General features: G+C 33.0%; 2 protein-coding genes across 3 annotated transcripts; both read left to right on the forward strand.

The window, feature by feature from the left end:
• On the forward strand, positions 494-4,007 carry LOC109352674. 2 transcript variants are annotated; one of them, XM_019594829.1, is made up of 5 exons: positions 494-600; positions 1,999-2,087; positions 2,853-2,932; positions 3,053-3,321; positions 3,988-4,007. In XM_019594829.1, the coding sequence occupies exons 2-4, from the start codon at positions 2,016-2,018 to the stop codon at positions 3,309-3,311; spliced, it is 411 nt and encodes a 136-aa protein (XP_019450374.1). In that variant the 5' UTR covers positions 494-600; positions 1,999-2,015; the 3' UTR covers positions 3,312-3,321; positions 3,988-4,007. The 2 variants fall into 2 exon arrangements, with proteins under 2 accessions (XP_019450374.1, XP_019450373.1); XM_019594828.1 differs by lacking the exon at positions 3,988-4,007 and having other exon boundaries at positions 497-600; positions 3,053-3,545.
• Positions 10,264-13,304, forward strand: LOC109352666. Its single transcript, XM_019594818.1, has 4 exons — positions 10,264-10,359; positions 11,758-11,846; positions 12,612-12,691; positions 12,812-13,304. Exons 2-4 carry the CDS (start codon positions 11,775-11,777, stop codon positions 13,068-13,070), a joined length of 411 nt encoding a protein of 136 aa, XP_019450363.1. The 5' UTR covers positions 10,264-10,359; positions 11,758-11,774; the 3' UTR covers positions 13,071-13,304.

Below are 19,743 nucleotides of genomic sequence, written 5' to 3' on the forward strand. Positions count from 1 at the left end.
TCTTGCCATAACTAGCAAGAGAATAAGGAATCTATAACCTTCACAAAATCTAACTACTTTATTATACAACATTAAAAAATGGCTATAAAACAAGTAGTAAGGTGGGGAATTTCAACCACTTAAGAACACAATTTTTAGAACAAAAGGTCAACCTAAATCACTCATATCTTTAGCAATGATTTGTGATATATCCAAATACAATAACACGGCTAAGGATAATATTTGAACGCATTAAAATGTGTAACTTGTAAACACTGAATTTTGATCTGGTTATTTAAAACTTTATCTTTTTCGAGTAAAAGAAAATTATATATATGCAGATTATTTTGTTACATAATAAGGATATTTTAAAAATAAATAAAAAAAGCCCATTTAGCCCATATATCAGGGTTTGGAACCAACAAAATAAAAAATAACAAAAGGAGGCAACATTAACTCACAGAATGTACAGCTTGAGATATTTGGTTTGAAGTTATAGAGAGTTGACGCTTCATCTCATCAATATATCTTGCACGAAGGCCAGCATCTACGTTAAGAAATTGACTACGTGTTCATGGAGATTTCACACTGTTTATGCCACCAACATTTGTAGCACATAAGGTATTCTTTTTTTTTGGCTTATTGATTGGTTATTTGGTTATGAAGCCATATAATAATCTCATCTTTACTGTAACAATGGAGAATAGATGAAAAGTATTTGTTTTTGTTAACTAAGGTACAGTTGTATGTAAAGTCATTGGTGGGCTTCTTTACAATTGTATGTAAATCTTATTTTCTTAATAATTATGAACATGACATTATAAATGAAGTTAGCAGCCAAGTATAGATTAATGGCAACAATTTTAATTTTGATACTTGAATTTGAGTTCATGGGAACACCGTCCAGAAAAACAATTACACTATGAAAATAACAAGAATAAAAGGGTCTTTGTTCCATGATTCTCACATGGATTGAGTGGAAAAGTAATTCTGGTTGTGTAATTACCAATGATCTGACTTCGTTAGCTCTCTTTATCCTTTTGTTCTTCAATCACTTCTGGATCCTTCTCCTTTTGAATATCACAACATCGATCTGTGAGTGTCTATTTCTGGATCGTTCAATCTTTTGTTGATTTCACTTTTCAGCAAGCTTGACTGTTTATTGTCTGATTTGTTAGTAAACTTTGAATTTGTATATGTTTTTTTATTATTGGTTTGAAGATTCGTTTTATTTTTTTTTGTAGTCTATTCATTTTGCTTTTAGGAAAAAAATATGATTTTTTGTAGTTGAAGAATGAGTGAAATTTTAAGGTTTGAATTTGATGAATCTGTCCTTATCTTGAAGGATATGGCCCTACTTTGGTTGGCCACTTTCCACACTCTATATCAGTGTACAGTTAGATAGTTTGATAGTCAAACCTCATCATATATAAAAAATGCACTAAAATAAGGGAAATAGAAAAAACAATGAGATGGAGAAACGCAAATATAAGTGTAAGATAGAAGTGGAGAAAAAACAGAGAAAGTAGAAGTACCTTTAGAATGAGAAAAATGGAGACCGGAAGAGGAAACTGAAAAGTGTAACTGTGTTTTTTCTGTGATCTGATTCTGAAGGATGAGAGAGCACAAATCTAATGTATCACAAAAAGTAACAATGACAAATTAATCAATTATTTTTTTATTCACTAGTTTGGTAATTGCACCAAATCGAATAGGTTTAGTAAAGAATTTGTGTAAACTTATGTGATTTTGTAATTGCGTAACTGTTTTTTTTCCTTTTCATAATGCACTAATTTGGTTACTGCACCCAACCTTATAGGTTTATGTAACTGTGTTTTTTCCTTTTCATAATACATTAATTTGCTTCCCGCATCAGACCCAATAGGTTTATAAATTAGCCTGACCCACCTTGGCCCTATGTTGATGATAGGTCTGAGTATTATAACATTGCGAGTTTGCGACAAGGGTCTGAAAAGCACAACTCTGTTTACGTATTATGTTGTTTCCTTCATTTGTCAGGGTAGGAAGATCCTAAAATGAGTGTTGCAGAAAAACCAAAGAAAATCAGTGGTTCTCAAATTGTTAAGTTGGACAAGGCATTGAAATTGGTAAACTTTATTCTTTTTGCATATGTTTTCTTAGATGGAGAATAGGGTTTAGGTATTTTGTGTTTGTCAAGTGAATAGTGAATTACTTTATGTCCGGATTGATGTATTTGCTAGGTTTGTTGTCAGTGCTGGTTAACAATATAATTTGAGAAGGTGCATATTTTCACAACAAAAGATTTGTTTACTGACTGGAACTTACTCTAGAAATTGACTTCCATCGTTCTGAAAGATTTACACTATTTGATTTATATATGTTTGCAAGGTGTTGATTCCTGTAAAATAAAGAACTATTCTAGAAGGCATCATTTTCTTATAAAACAAAGCAGCTTTATATTCTGTTTGAACTTGGAATAAAATGCAAAACTTGCTCCCAACTATCTCTCAGTGTATGCTGTTTTATTGTACAATAGGAATTGTTTTCTTTTCCATACTCTATCTTTCAGTATTTTATCATCAAATGTTCAGGTTATTCCCAGTTAGTTTTATGCATTGAATAGTGTTATTCAACTTGGCTACTACACCTAACTTGTACACATAGAAAACACAATAGCGAAGGCATTGTCACTACACACTAAATATCCACATAAGCTCATAAGCAATGACACTAAATGATCTTGACTTTTGAGAGATTTTCTCAAATAATATAAAATTTTCATCTGTTATATTGGACCTCAGTTAGAAGCAATTTATAGTTATTTGGATCTAGAATTTATAGTTTATTTTCAGTGCTGCTGGTAGTTACCTGTTAACCATTCTGATTTGTAGGCTGAGATATGGGTAAATAATATGAACCAAGATGCAGATGATGGAACAACACATGCTGATATAGAGGGTCGACCTTCTAGGTCAGTACAATTAATTGCATTAAACGGTTGACTATTTAACTTCTACATGTTTATATAATGTACTTGTTTACTTGCTATGATAATTATTTTTACATGTTTTACCATGACAAATGTTTCTAGGCTTGGGCTAGGTGCAAAAGTTTCACGCCAATCCAAAGTTGGGCCTTCAGATGACCCAGTTGACAGGAAATTGTATGCCAAATTGGGTGCTGAAAAAAGAAAAAGGGCCAAAATTGCTGAAGAGTCCACCACAGTTGCAAGAGATGATTTAGATGACAGTGAGGACGATGAACGGGAAGAAAGTAGGACTAGTGCATTTTCCAAGAAGAAGGCGGTTCCTTTGAGATTGCCTATATTGGGAAATAAGAAACAGAAGTAGCATTATGAATGTGAGTTGTTTCTGAATTTTGATTATAACACTGTTAGTTTTAGTATATTATGCATTTGCCTTGCTGGAATGGTGGCTTCAATCAAATGTAATATATTTTCTTAAAATTGTTAACATGCCTTTAATGGAATGTAGTTGTTTACTTGAGGACTATGGCCAAAAGTAACTAATTTATATTCTATCCTTGCAATATCTAGCTTACCTTAATTACTTGATGTGGGTCAATCCGACTCTCTACATTATGGATATCTTTCCAACTTACTCTCTAGGTCTTAAGGGCCCATATTTTAACATGAAAATAAAGTAACAATGTTCAGAGGGAAATAGTATGCCGTTTGGCATATATGTTCTTATTTGCAAGTTGTAACTGATACTAATTTCAATGGAGAATTGGGTGCCTCTAGTTAGGGGACTTACAGTTACGTTGCCGGTTTCTTGTATGCCTCAAATTGTCTGGTTTATAGTGTGCTATTTAAATTGGTGGCGTGTTGATAAGAACAGGGTTTTTTATGGTAGAGCTCATACTGTATATTGGTTCCATTACGCAAGAAACAGCATTTTTGTTTTGGTGCAATGCTTGCTATAACCCTAATACATTGTATATGGTAGATCTTGCTAGAACCTGTATGAATACCTGTATATTTTCATGGTTGCTTATTTGTGGTAGTGGAGGAATAAGGCTATTTTCACGGTTGCTTATCTTGTGGGCTGTTAAATAAAATCCGGCTAATCTTTTTAAACTGTGTAAAAAAGACAATCCTTAAAAAGGGCGGCTCAATTACAAGGCTCCCACCTAGTGTGGTTTGGAGAGGGTAGATGTATGTAGCCTTATCAACGCAAGGGGAGAGGCAAGTAAGTTGCATAGAATCCACATATGCTGTCAGCTCCATATGCTGTGAGCACTAAGTTGCATAGAATCCACATATTATATTTAATGAGTTGTCGGTGGCTGGTCTTGGTAAATGAGGTTTCCATGCATTTTTATTGTATTTTCCTTTTCCATGCATGTTAGGGAACATAACCTAATATAAAACCAATGGTTGCTTACAATTCTATTTTGAGAAGATTTACTTTTTTTGTTATTTTTAAGGAAGGAAATTGTTCTTATAAGTTCATCTCTTGTGCAACATCTATAGTTATATGGAGCTTGGTGTTCCAATCACTCTCTTTTTCCCCACATACAGACTAGAATGTGTATACCCCTTGTAAACATGTGTTCTGTTCTTGATATTTGTTCATCCATTCCTGTTGAATATATAAATTATTGGAAATTTGTTGGTACTAGTTCATTGCCTTGGTTTCTGACTTGTTGGTCAATCTTCTTTTGTTATTTACACGAGTCCAGTCAAGTCTATTATAGCCGATATCATCTTTGGTTCAATTCTTATTGCACAACTTATATGCTTGCATTTTAATTAAAGCCGTGTCAGTATTTGAATGGAACTTATATGCATAGTTTACAAGATAAAAATCCTACATAAGATCGGAAGGGGTAAATGAAAACGTAATACGTGTGATCATAACACAGATCGTAAGATCCTACCAAATATTGATTTTTTAGACATACATATACACAATAATAAAAACTTCAGCTTTAAAACTTAAACTTCCAACATCAAAATATATACATACAAAAGTATTAGGTCTCACATAATTGCAAAACTTACATTTCAACATAGTCAACTAAAGTGTTTGATAGCAAAAAATACCAAGTATGAAAGGCTAGTATTATAGTTTTTCATGATTGTATAGTTTTTACTAAGACGCCACTTGCCCCTTCTCTTCCCAGGGAAAGCCACCTGTGTAAAATTTGGTCCAGATTCAAAATATATAGCAGTGGGATCAATGGACAGTAATCTTCGAATATTCAGCCTGCCTATAGAAGATGGTTCCACCAATTCATGAAGTGCCTCAGTCTCCAAGGCTGAAAGTCTTAGCTACCGTAAGAGTTGCTGCCTTCTATTCATGGCTGATCTAGTTTCATGGGTGGAAGTTGTTGGTTCCTTAATTACTCAGTCTTATGTGGGATGGGTCAAATGTACTTTCAGGTTTTCTGCAGCAACATTACTTTATTATGCCTTGGCTTTCTCTGCTAATGTAAAAGACTGAGAAGCTATCATATTTGCCTTATCATTAAAACTTGATTGAATCTGTATCATTAATTAATTAATAGTGGAATTTTGTAATGTGATTCCTTGTTAGTCAGATAACTCACATTATTTGTAGAGGGGGAAAACATCCTCAGAAAAACCTTTCAACAATAACATCAAGGAAATGTCTTACATATAATGAACTCCAATATGGCAATTCAAAGAAGATTGACCTTTTCTTCCAGCCATTTATGACAATTTCTTTTGCAAAAGGTTTACCAAAGTTATTTTTCAAACGCTTTAGCTTTTGAAATAATTGGACACATGTCAACGGCAAAGGAGAAACTTTGAACACTATGTGGGTTAATTCTATTTGTTGACAATGCAAGACGTAGATTTCTTGATTCTTGTTCAAAACAAGGATAGTCATGATCAATTGTAGGATCCTGAAGCTTGTCATCTTTAATCCTTTTTTCATCATGCCATGTCAACTTCTTTGCATCTTTGGTATTGCTAAACATACGCTTGAATCTTGCTTTGATGGGAAAATACCATACAACCTTTTTGCGAATTGAGTCTTCATTCTTATATCGTGATGCATTACATTTAGGACAAAACTTTAATGAAGCGTACTCATTAAAAAATAAGATGCAATCATTTTTACAAGCATGTATCCTAGTTTATTTCATGCCAATGGAGCGTACCATTTGTTTTACATCATAAGTTCCAGAAGGGAGCACATTATCTTCCGGCAACATATCCTTCAGACGTGCAAGCAAGTTGGTGAAACTCTTATCAGTCCATCCATTAATAGATTTCAACTTATACAACATTGACACTGCTGTCAATCTTGTGAATTTAGTACAACCATCATATAATGGTTTCTCAACATCACTTATCAACCGTTGAAACATCTCGGGACAATCCTGAAGATCCTCTTCGACGATGTTTGCCATTTCCTCGAAACGACTGTCTTCATATGCATTTGTGTAGTTGTATTTTATATTCATCTCATCATCACAATCAACAACGTCTCTCTTCTTACCATGTCTTGTCCAACATGTGTAACTTTGATCAATACCATGACACACAAAATTAAATTTTAACTCATTTGGAGTAATTCGGTTTGCGTAATAACATCTTAAGCAATGACATACAATTCTATTAGGATTTTCAACATTCTCAATTACAAACATAACAAATGATTTTACTCATTCCTCATACTCCTTTGTCAATCGATTGACACTCATCCATTTTTGATCCATTTTCTATTAACAAAAAATATAATGTAAGCGTAACAAAAAATTATAATGAGAATAAATCCCTAAAGCTAAAGCTTGGAGTTAAGCTCACCAAGCAGAGTGAATACAATATTATGTAATTAAAGTGAAATAGGTCGGGAAATCCCTAATTCAATACTTTGGGAAGCCATTGATGAAGTTTTTTGAGGTTTCTAAGAGTATGAGGGTTTATGAGAGTATGAAGGTTTGCTGAGAGTATGAGGTTTCTTTTTCGAGTAAGTTTGAGAGTGTAGAGAGAATCGATTCATATTTTAGATATTTAAACTGTAATAACAATTGAACAACGATGTTAATAAGACCTCTTCAACAACGCATATTAACAATAGCTATGTTGTATTGACCTCTTCAAAATGCTTCTTAAGGGTTGCGCTGTTGTTATGAATCCAGCTGTTTACTCCTCATTTTCATGAACACATCAACAATGCTTCTTGGATGATGTGATGTTAAATAGAATCTATTTGACAATGCTATCTCAATTACGTGCTATTGAATAAAATCTAATTCACAATGCTATCTTAATTATGCGCTGTTAAACTGAACTCATTTTCCAAATTAACAACGTATTCGTAATTATGCGTTGTTAAATTAATATTTTATATTACTGGTCAAAATATATACAACATGAAAATAAGTTAATTAACACGAAGTTGTCATGAAGTAAATTACCATATTATTGTGTTTATTAATATGAAACTGCAAAAATATAAAACATTAAGTTTTGTTAATTTGTTTTTTGTGTTTATTAAGTTTTGTTAATTTGTTTATTGTGTTTATTAATATGGAACTGCAAAAATATTAAAGAAAATAACCATTCAAATAAATAACAAAACAAATAGAAATTAACATCCAAAATAATTTTTCATTCTTCATTCAAAGAGGTAAGATATATTATAATGAACTAAATGAATTGGTAGATTAAAATGAACCGAATGAAGCAAATTAATAAAATAAATGATTTGTTAGATTACAATGAACCGAATGAAGAAAATTAATGAACTAAATGATTTGGTAGATTACAATGAATCGAATGAAGAAAATCAATGAACGAAATAATTTGCAAATTAATTCTTCATATCATGCAAATCTTGTATAACAGTCACTTTCCGTCTGAAATCTGGGTCCTTTTGCCAAATCAAAAGATGTTAAAGACATCATTGATAAGATTTCAATGATGGAAAGTAATGAACTGATTGAATGAGAGAAATCAATGAACTAAATAATTTGCAGATTAAATCTTCATCTCACACAAATCTTGTATAACATTCACTTTAATTTCCTTCTAAATCTGGATCCTTTTGCCAAATCAAAAGATGTTAAAGACCTTGTTGACATGATTCTGAAACAGAAACACAACTTTAGCACTTTTAACACTTCAAGTTGTTGAGATATGTTGTATGCTTTATTTTTAGTTACTTTGTATTTTCTTCCTCCTATCTTCATGAACATACTCCTATAGAAAAACATACCCTTACTGATGAAATAGAACATGAAGTGACCACAATATTTATAGATGAGCAACCATTAATATTTCAACAAATGAAGAGACGCATAACCACTCAACCATTAATATTTCAACAAATAAAGGAAGTATAACCACTCAACCATTAATATCCCTAACACTTAAAAAGTCATATAAAATCAACTGTGCATAGTTAAGAAAACGCTATTACTATGTCATCTTCAAAATCACTTTCTTAATTATGCGGTATGGAATTGATTAACATTAACAACGCTTTCTATCAAATATGTTATTAAACATAACTTATTCAATTAGCACTAACGTTACTGATGTTCGATAGCGTTGTGTCAAGAATGCGCTGTTGAGGTGACCCACATTGACATCGCTTGCTTTAGTATGCGATGTTGATGTTCTTTTGCCTCGTTTTCAATAACGTCATTCAAAATTGTACTGTTGACCGTTGTTAATTACGATATCTAGCATAGTGAGTAGTGAAATTTGTACAAGCATACCATATAAATTAACAACAAATAACAATAGAAGTTTAGTTGTGTTGTAACTTAATGGTTATTAAAAGATTTCAAATTGGTTATAGAAGAGAAAAAAATAAAAGAAAAATAGGATGGTATCAGAAATACCTGCGAATTGGAAGAAACTATTTTGTGAAACCAATAAATTATTGGTTATAATGAAATCCACAAGAATACCCCAACTCCAATTCCTTTGATATTTGAGCTTCAATCCCTTAATTATTACTTTAATTCCTAAGGTTGGTTATTCAAGATAAGAGCATTAAGAACAATGATTGGATAATATAATTCCTATAGAAAAAACTTGTATAGAGACGTATATATGTAGAGATAATCAATAAAATCTTGACAAAACCGAGATGGGGAAAAGAAAGAATAACTTATTCACATGGTTATTAGAAGTAAGTTGTAACTGGAATATTCTCGAAACTATTATACCGGCGTTGGAATTTATTTCAACAAAGCCGAGATGACGAACAAAGAATAAAACCGAGTTCACTTACTTGACAAAAAAACGAACACACCAAAAATGAGAGTAATAACCTTTCAACAAATTGGTGCCGCTACCAAGGACAATTTGTAGAGGGGAAAAACATTTATTTTTAATTAAAATTTAATCATATATGATAACACAAAAAAATATATACTCGTCTCCTATGACATATTGTATAAACATGACAACTAATAACAATGAGCACGATTTAACATCAATTTTACAATTGTATTATGCATTATAAACAAACCAACCCTAGGATGACCAAACCTATGATAACAATAAGAGAATAAATAAATGCTTTATAAAGAAAATAAACATTCATCAATAAACCATTTAATCACAAAAAATAGCCATATTGTTAATCATCCAACTCCAACAAGGGGAAGTTTAACTAAAGTTGGCAATGAAAGCTAAAACCAGAGAGGAAATGGTGAAGAAAGTGGACCCCATGACACTTAGTGTTATGTGTTTGAGCACTAGATACCTTCCTTCAATTTTCATTTTTTCAGCTTCTGATATCATCCAAAATTTCACATGACATCTTAATTATCATTTTACTCCTTTCTTGCCATAACTAGCAAGAGAATAAGGAATCTATAACCTTCACAAAATCTAACTACTTTATTATACAACATTAAAAAATGGCTATAAAACAAGTAGTAAGGTGGGGAATTTCAACCACTTAAGAACACAATTTTTAGAACAAAAGGTCAACCTAAATCACTCATATCTTTAGCAATGATTTGTGATATATCCAAATACAATAACACGGCTAAGGATAATATTTGAACGCATTAAAATGTGTAACTTGTAAACACTGAATTTTGATCTGGTTATTTAAAACTTTATCTTTTTCGAGTAAAAGAAAATTATATATATGCAGATTATTTTGTTACATAATAAGGATATTTTAAAAATAAATAAAAAAAGCCCATTTAGCCCATATATCAGGGTTTGGAACCAACAAAATAAAAAATAACAAAAGGAGGCAACATTAACTCACAGAATGTACAGCTTGAGATATTTGGTTTGAAGTTATAGAGAGTTGACGCTTCATCTCATCAATATATCTTGCACGAAGGCCAGCATCTACGTTAAGAAATTGACTACGTGTTCATGGAGATTTCACACTGTTTATGCCACCAACATTTGTAGCACATAAGGTATTCTTTTTTTTTGGCTTATTGATTGGTTATTTGGTTATGAAGCCATATAATAATCTCATCTTTACTGTAACAATGGAGAATAGATGAAAAGTATTTGTTTTTGTTAACTAAGGTACAGTTGTATGTAAAGTCATTGGTGGGCTTCTTTACAATTGTATGTAAATCTTATTTTCTTAATAATTATGAACATGACATTATAAATGAAGTTAGCAGCCAAGTATAGATTAATGGCAACAATTTTAATTTTGATACTTGAATTTGAGTTCATGGGAACACCGTCCAGAAAAACAATTACACTATGAAAATAACAAGAATAAAAGGGTCTTTGTTCCATGATTCTCACATGGATTGAGTGGAAAAGTAATTCTGGTTGTGTAATTACCAATGATCTGACTTCGTTAGCTCTCTTTATCCTTTTGTTCTTCAATCACTTCTGGATCCTTCTCCTTTTGAATATCACAACATCGATCTGTGAGTGTCTATTTCTGGATCGTTCAATCTTTTGTTGATTTCACTTTTCAGCAAGCTTGACTGTTTATTGTCTGATTTGTTAGTAAACTTTGAATTTGTATATGTTTTTTTATTATTGGTTTGAAGATTCGTTTTATTTTTTTTTGTAGTCTATTCATTTTGCTTTTAGGAAAAAAATATGATTTTTTGTAGTTGAAGAATGAGTGAAATTTTAAGGTTTGAATTTGATGAATCTGTCCTTATCTTGAAGGATATGGCCCTACTTTGGTTGGCCACTTTCCACACTCTATATCAGTGTACAGTTAGATAGTTTGATAGTCAAACCTCATCATATATAAAAAATGCACTAAAATAAGGGAAATAGAAAAAACAATGAGATGGAGAAACGCAAATATAAGTGTAAGATAGAAGTGGAGAAAAAACAGAGAAAGTAGAAGTACCTTTAGAATGAGAAAAATGGAGACCGGAAGAGGAAACTGAAAAGTGTAACTGTGTTTTTTCTGTGATCTGATTCTGAAGGATGAGAGAGCACAAATCTAATGTATCACAAAAAGTAACAATGACAAATTAATCAATTATTTTTTTATTCACTAGTTTGGTAATTGCACCAAATCGAATAGGTTTAGTAAAGAATTTGTGTAAACTTATGTGATTTTGTAATTGCGTAACTGTTTTTTTTCCTTTTCATAATGCACTAATTTGGTTACTGCACCCAACCTTATAGGTTTATGTAACTGTGTTTTTTCCTTTTCATAATACATTAATTTGCTTCCCGCATCAGACCCAATAGGTTTATAAATTAGCCTGACCCACCTTGGCCCTATGTTGATGATAGGTCTGAGTATTATAACATTGCGAGTTTGCGACAAGGGTCTGAAAAGCACAACTCTGTTTACGTATTATGTTGTTTCCTTCATTTGTCAGGGTAGGAAGATCCTAAAATGAGTGTTGCAGAAAAACCAAAGAAAATCAGTGGTTCTCAAATTGTTAAGTTGGACAAGGCATTGAAATTGGTAAACTTTATTCTTTTTGCATATGTTTTCTTAGATGGAGAATAGGGTTTAGGTATTTTGTGTTTGTCAAGTGAATAGTGAATTACTTTATGTCCGGATTGATGTATTTGCTAGGTTTGTTGTCAGTGCTGGTTAACAATATAATTTGAGAAGGTGCATATTTTCACAACAAAAGATTTGTTTACTGACTGGAACTTACTCTAGAAATTGACTTCCATCGTTCTGAAAGATTTACACTATTTGATTTATATATGTTTGCAAGGTGTTGATTCCTGTAAAATAAAGAACTATTCTAGAAGGCATCATTTTCTTATAAAACAAAGCAGCTTTATATTCTGTTTGAACTTGGAATAAAATGCAAAACTTGCTCCCAACTATCTCTCAGTGTATGCTGTTTTATTGTACAATAGGAATTGTTTTCTTTTCCATACTCTATCTTTCAGTATTTTATCATCAAATGTTCAGGTTATTCCCAGTTAGTTTTATGCATTGAATAGTGTTATTCAACTTGGCTACTACACCTAACTTGTACACATAGAAAACACAATAGCGAAGGCATTGTCACTACACACTAAATATCCACATAAGCTCATAAGCAATGACACTAAATGATCTTGACTTTTGAGAGATTTTCTCAAATAATATAAAATTTTCATCTGTTATATTGGACCTCAGTTAGAAGCAATTTATAGTTATTTGGATCTAGAATTTATAGTTTATTTTCAGTGCTGCTGGTAGTTACCTGTTAACCATTCTGATTTGTAGGCTGAGATATGGGTAAATAATATGAACCAAGATGCAGATGATGGAACAACACATGCTGATATAGAGGGTCGACCTTCTAGGTCAGTACAATTAATTGCATTAAACGGTTGACTATTTAACTTCTACATGTTTATATAATGTACTTGTTTACTTGCTATGATAATTATTTTTACATGTTTTACCATGACAAATGTTTCTAGGCTTGGGCTAGGTGCAAAAGTTTCACGCCAATCCAAAGTTGGGCCTTCAGATGACCCAGTTGACAGGAAATTGTATGCCAAATTGGGTGCTGAAAAAAGAAAAAGGGCCAAAATTGCTGAAGAGTCCACCACAGTTGCAAGAGATGATTTAGATGACAGTGAGGACGATGAACGGGAAGAAAGTAGGACTAGTGCATTTTCCAAGAAGAAGGCGGTTCCTTTGAGATTGCCTATATTGGGAAATAAGAAACAGAAGTAGCATTATGAATGTGAGTTGTTTCTGAATTTTGATTATAACACTGTTAGTTTTAGTATATTATGCATTTGCCTTGCTGGAATGGTGGCTTCAATCAAATGTAATATATTTTCTTAAAATTGTTAACATGCCTTTAATGGAATGTAGTTGTTTACTTGAGGACTATGGCCAAAAGTAACTAATTTATATTCTATCCTTGCAATATCTAGCTTACCTTAATTACTTGATGTGGGTCAATCCGACTCTCTACATTATGGATATCTTTCCAACTTACTCTCTAGGTCTTAAGGGCCCATATTTTAACATGAAAATAAAGTAACAATGTTCAGAGGGAAATAGTATGCCGTTTGGCATATATGTTCTTATTTGCAAGTTGTAACTGATACTAATTTCAATGGAGAATTGGGTGCCTCTAGTTAGGGGACTTACAGTTACGTTGCCGGTTTCTTGTATGCCTCAAATTGTCTGGTTTATAGTGTGCTATTTAAATTGGTGGCGTGTTGATAAGAACAGGGTTTTTTATGGTAGAGCTCATACTGTATATTGGTTCCATTACGCAAGAAACAGCATTTTTGTTTTGGTGCAATGCTTGCTATAACCCTAATACATTGTATATGGTAGATCTTGCTAGAACCTGTATGAATACCTGTATATTTTCATGGTTGCTTATTTGTGGTAGTGGAGGAATAAGGCTATTTTCACGGTTGCTTATCTTGTGGGCTGTTAAATAAAATCCGGCTAATCTTTTTAAACTGTGTAAAAAAGACAATCCTTAAAAAGGGCGGCTCAATTACAAGGCTCCCACCTAGTGTGGTTTGGAGAGGGTAGATGTATGTAGCCTTATCAACGCAAGGGGAGAGGCAAGTAAGTTGCATAGAATCCACATATGCTGTCAGCTCCATATGCTGTGAGCACTAAGTTGCATAGAATCCACATATTATATTTAATGAGTTGTCGGTGGCTGGTCTTGGTAAATGAGGTTTCCATGCATTTTTATTGTATTTTCCTTTTCCATGCATGTTAGGGAACATAACCTAATATAAAACCAATGGTTGCTTACAATTCTATTTTGAGAAGATTTACTTTTTTTGTTATTTTTAAGGAAGGAAATTGTTCTTATAAGTTCATCTCTTGTGCAACATCTATAGTTATATGGAGCTTGGTGTTCCAATCACTCTCTTTTTCCCCACATACAGACTAGAATGTGTATACCCCTTGTAAACATGTGTTCTGTTCTTGATATTTGTTCATCCATTCCTGTTGAATATATAAATTATTGGAAATTTGTTGGTACTAGTTCATTGCCTTGGTTTCTGACTTGTTGGTCAATCTTCTTTTGTTATTTACACGAGTCCAGTCAAGTCTATTATAGCCGATATCATCTTTGGTTCAATTCTTATTGCACAACTTATATGCTTGCATTTTAATTAAAGCCGTGTCAGTATTTGAATGGAACTTATATGCATAGTTTACAAGATAAAAATCCTACATAAGATCGGAAGGGGTAAATGAAAACGTAATACGTGTGATCATAACACAGATCGTAAGATCCTACCAAATATTGATTTTTTAGACATACATATACACAATAATAAAAACTTCAGCTTTAAAACTTAAACTTCCAACATCAAAATATATACATACAAAAGTATTAGGTCTCACATAATTGCAAAACTTACATTTCAACATAGTCAACTAAAGTGTTTGATAGCAAAAAATACCAAGTATGAAAGGCTAGTATTATAGTTTTTCATGATTGTATAGTTTTTACTAAGACGCCACTTGCCCCTTCTCTTCCCAGGGAAAGCCACCTGTGTAAAATTTGGTCCAGATTCAAAATATATAGCAGTGGGATCAATGGACAGTAATCTTCGAATATTCAGCCTGCCTATAGAAGATGGTTCCACCAATTCATGAAGTGCCTCAGTCTCCAAGGCTGAAAGTCTTAGCTACCGTAAGAGTTGCTGCCTTCTATTCATGGCTGATCTAGTTTCATGGGTGGAAGTTGTTGGTTCCTTAATTACTCAGTCTTATGTGGGATGGGTCAAATGTACTTTCAGGTTTTCTGCAGCAACATTACTTTATTATGCCTTGGCTTTCTCTGCTAATGTAAAAGACTGAGAAGCTATCATATTTGCCTTATCATTAAAACTTGATTGAATCTGTATCATTAATTAATTAATAGTGGAATTTTGTAATGTGATTCCTTGTTAGTCAGATAACTCACATTTATTGGCCATATTACTTCAATAGAAATTCAGATGTTTAGTCTTTCATTTTGTTTTTAGTATGGTTGGTTCAGTAGGCATGATTAGCCTATAGTATAATAGGTTACAATGAAAATCATTTCTTTTTCTGGTTTAAGAAATAATGCTGTAAAGGGTATGCAGTGACTTATTACTGTTTTAGATTTACCATCATTGATGGACATAAGGATAAGAACTAATTATGCATAATTATCACTCAAATATTTGTTCTACCCATTTCTTTTGCTTAATTGTCAAAATGGTTACTCTAACCTGGTTTAAAATGGTCTAAAATGTATAAGTAAGAGATGTAATTTTATATATCTAGTTTTGCAAAAATTATTAATTATATGAGTAATAAATACAACTGTTGTGTTGTGTTTTTTTATGGGTATTTGAGTTTCTGTATCCAATTCAAATGGTACTGATATACTAAAGGGAAGCATGTGTAAAACCCCACAACTCATAACTCTCTCGTCACAAAACCAACATCCTCATATCCATGCATAAAAGAATCATAAACACCAACGTACTCCACTTGACAAAATTTCAAAATAACATAAACAATTGCCTTATGATACAATTGCTTTGATCTTACTTCCTTTTCTGTATGCATTTGAGTAAATGGTTCAAAACCCATGAAAATTAAGCAACACCGTTGAACCCCAGATTCAGATTTTGAAGAGACAAGATCTGAATTACCATAAGCAGTTGATTTAAGCTTATGAAACTCATAAAGTTGAGACTTATTTAATAATGGGTATAACAAAAAGACAACTAAAAATTAACCACATGCAGACCAGAGAAACAAAGAAAGCTTGATAAAAAGAGGCGAGGAAGCTTGTCTTTTAAAGTACACATTTGTTGTTAGAAATTGAAATGCTTATTATGAGTTGTGATATATGAGGTATTTCATGAATGTTTATCGTCATAAATATAATTATATGTTACCTCAAATTTCACATAACAAGAAAATAAATTACAAAAAAGTCTTGTAATACTGATATAAAAATTGTCAGATCGAATAGAAATAAATAATATTTTAAATTGTGGTTATGATTATTATGATTGTAGTTATTGTGGTTGTTGTGATACAAATTGTGGTCAATATGGTTATGATTATTATTTAGCCTGATTAAATCTATTATCATTTTCATATCATATTTGACACCAATGACATTTTGGGCATTATGGAAGTAAAGGATATGTGTTGAAGTGAAGATTGTATTTTTATTTTGGGAGTTTTTATTTGTAAATTCGGTTTTAGTTTTGGGCCCATTGTTTAGGATCCATTTTCGGTTTTACTCTTTGTAAAATAGGGAACCCGAATTCCACTCTCACTCTCTACATTCACTCATTTTCAGAATTTCGTTCTCACATCTTTTGTTCTGCTAGGGTTTCACATCTTCTTCATTTTCGGTTTCCATTCATCTTCTTTATTTTCGGTTTGTATCTTCCACCGAATGGAAGGCTAAACTTGTAGACTAAATTCCTTTGGTAATGTATCACAACTCTTGAGTTTTTGTTATTAATGCATTTTCGGTTTCTTTATTGTTGATTTCTTCTATCTTAGAAATTGGTTTATGAGTTTATCTTCGCTTAGCCCTCTAGTGCACAAATGCTTAGTTCGTATGAATTTGTTAATCGTTTCATGCTTATGCTGATTTCGCTTAGTTAGAGGCTTAGGTTTTGGAACTTTGAATTGATTATCACTTTAGTTAATTGGTTCTCAATAAATTCGGAAGTTAATGGTTGGAATCTGAAAATAATCAATTGAAACTGAGGATTGTGTGGGTATAAGGTGTTTGAAACTTTGCTTGAAAGATAATCCTTGGGAAACGACCTAGGAGTCACTTCCTAGTACTGCAATTTTTAATTGTCATATTATTTGTATCGGGTACGACCTCGATCAAATTTGGCGCCGCTGCCAGGGATTATCGGTTCTTGTCAAATATTCTTAGTATAGTTTAGTGTGTGTCTTAGAATAACCATTCTATTTGGATTTCAAAATTTGTCTGTAGCATTCACTGTTTGCTGTTTGCTGTCTTGTTTACCTATTTGCCTGTTGGTTGATTCAGGTGTATGTTGGTTAATATAGTTGTGGTTGAAATTTTTGCATGAAACTTTATTTTCCACACTTCTTTCATCACATATTGAATACATGATGCATCATAGTCAATCATCTTATTGCTGGTTGTGAGATACAAATAAGTAGTGACTAGTTTTACTGTTGATTTTTTATTTTTGGCATAACTTTGGAACTGTTAATCAGAATTGGACATATTATATATGCATTTGGGGTAGAAAAATCCAATGATTCTTTCTCTATAATTCGCGTCTGTAGAACCCACTCAGAAAATCCAAAAAGAGTCTATTTACTATTTCTTTTTTATTTTACAAGTTTATTTTTCCAATTGTTTTGATTTTGTTGCATTTAATTAAATTAGTTAGGCTTTGATTTTTGTCCTGAAACGTTTTTTGGATGTTTCCTATGATATTAGGATTTTATTGATGCAAAGTTTTGGTCGATCACTGAAATTTAACATGTATTTCACTTACTGCCCTACATGGTTCTTACTGCTGCATTTAGTGCATGACTAGGAGAGATCCTAACTCTTTGCATCCAATAAATCCTGAAATTGATAGAACATTTCATAGTTTGGTTAGACAAGTTAGGAATTTAAATTTAGATAGTGAGTCTTTTCATCTTAGTGTTAATCTACCTGATAGTGATATTGATTCTGCTGTTTTTGTGCATTCTGTTGCATACTCTTAAAATATGGTTGAACCACCTTCAATCCCACGTGAGAGGACATTAAGGAAGTTGGTTGCAGCTGATTTCACATACGAAAGCTTGTGTATCAAGTATCACAATGAGGACGTGCCATATGTGGTCAAAACTGGACTAATCCACTTGTTGCCTAAGTTTCATGGACTTGCAGGTGAATGTGCTCATAAGCATCTTAAGGAGTTCCACATTGTATGTTCCACCATGAAGCCTCGTGATGTCCAAGAAGATCACATATGTTTGAAGCATTCCCACATTTACTTGAGGGAGCTTCAAAAAATTGGATGTATTACTTGGTCCCTGGTTCTATTACTAGTTGGGATGACCTAAAGAGAATCTTCCTTGAAAAATTCTTTCCTGCCTCTAGGACCATTGCAATCAGAAAATACATTTCTGGAATCAGACAACTACATGCAGAAGGTTTATATGAATATTGAGAGAGATTCAAGAGACTATGTGCAAGCTGCCCCCATCATCAGATCTCTGAACAACTCCTCCTGCATTATTTCTATGAGGGTCTGAACAACATGAACAGGAATATCATTGATGCTGCTAGTGGTGGTGCACTTGGAGATATGACCCCTTTGAAGCTAGAGGTTTGATTGAGAAGATGTCTTCCAACTCTCAACAGTTCAGTGCAAGAAGTAGTGATGCTATAATGGTCAAAGGTGTCCATGATGTTGGGACAGATACGATGAGGAAAAATAAACTTGAGAAAAAAATTGACTCCCTTGCTACCTTGGTCACTCAACTTGCCATGAATCAGCAGAAACCTCCACTTACAGCACGAGTTTGTGGCATTTGCACTGCAACTGATCATTATGCTGATGTTTGTCCTTCTCTCTTGGAGCCCAAAACTGGTGACCATCCTGAGGCCTATGCTGCAAATATTTACAACAACAAACCTAAACAACATCAATAGAATTATGATCCTTCATCAAGTAGATACAACCCCGGTTAGAGGAATCATCCGAATCTTAGATGACCTGATCCTTCACAGCCTCATCCAGGGCCACCATTTCAAAATAATAATGCTGCACAAAATAGACCATATGTGCCTCCCCCAATCCAACAGCAGAGGCAACAACAAGTGAATAGTAATCATGCTCCTGCATCTAGTGAACATTCATTAGAAGAATTAGTGAGGCAGATGAAATTGCATAATATGCAATTCCAGCAAGAGACCAGAGCTTCCATTCAGAGACAAGAGTCCTCCATTCAGAATTTGACCACCCAGATGGGACAAATGGCTACTTTATTAAACACATTGCACTCTCAGAATTATGATAAGTTGCCTTCCCAAACTATGGTCAACCCGAAGAATGTGAGTGCCATCACTCTAAGGTCAGGCAAACAAATTGAAGTTGATCCAGCTGCATAAAAAATGAAGCAACCGGTTTTACAAGAGGCTGAGAACACTAGTGAACAAATTCTTGCTAGTGAACCTTCCACAAGTGCTGCACAACCATCTTCCATTCCTCTTCCATTTCCTCCAAGACCCATTCAAAGTAAGAAGATGGAAGAGGTAGACAAAGAGATCTTAGACACATTTAGAAAGGTAGAGGTGAACATACCTTTACTTGATGCAATCAAACAAATTCCAAGATATACAAAATTTCTAAAGGAGTTGTGCACTCACAAG

This window comes from Lupinus angustifolius, chromosome LG07 (genome assembly GCF_001865875.1).
Source record: "Lupinus angustifolius cultivar Tanjil chromosome LG07, LupAngTanjil_v1.0, whole genome shotgun sequence".
NCBI classification, from domain to species: domain Eukaryota; kingdom Viridiplantae; phylum Streptophyta; class Magnoliopsida; order Fabales; family Fabaceae; genus Lupinus; species Lupinus angustifolius.

Bases quoted from the DNA above. Each gene is read 5' to 3' on its own strand.
- LOC109352674 (XM_019594829.1), top strand. From the start codon at position 2,016: ATGAGTGTTGCAGAAAAACCAAAGAAAATCAGTGGTTCTCAAATTGTT. The intron at 2,088-2,852 runs GTAAACTTTATT...TCTGATTTGTAG, and splicing joins TGGACAAGGCATTGAAATTG to GCTGAGATATGGGTAAATAA. The intron at 2,933-3,052 runs GTCAGTACAATT...AAATGTTTCTAG, and splicing joins ATAGAGGGTCGACCTTCTAG to GCTTGGGCTAGGTGCAAAAG.
- LOC109352666 (XM_019594818.1), top strand. From the start codon at position 11,775: ATGAGTGTTGCAGAAAAACCAAAGAAAATCAGTGGTTCTCAAATTGTT. The intron at 11,847-12,611 runs GTAAACTTTATT...TCTGATTTGTAG, and splicing joins TGGACAAGGCATTGAAATTG to GCTGAGATATGGGTAAATAA. The intron at 12,692-12,811 runs GTCAGTACAATT...AAATGTTTCTAG, and splicing joins ATAGAGGGTCGACCTTCTAG to GCTTGGGCTAGGTGCAAAAG.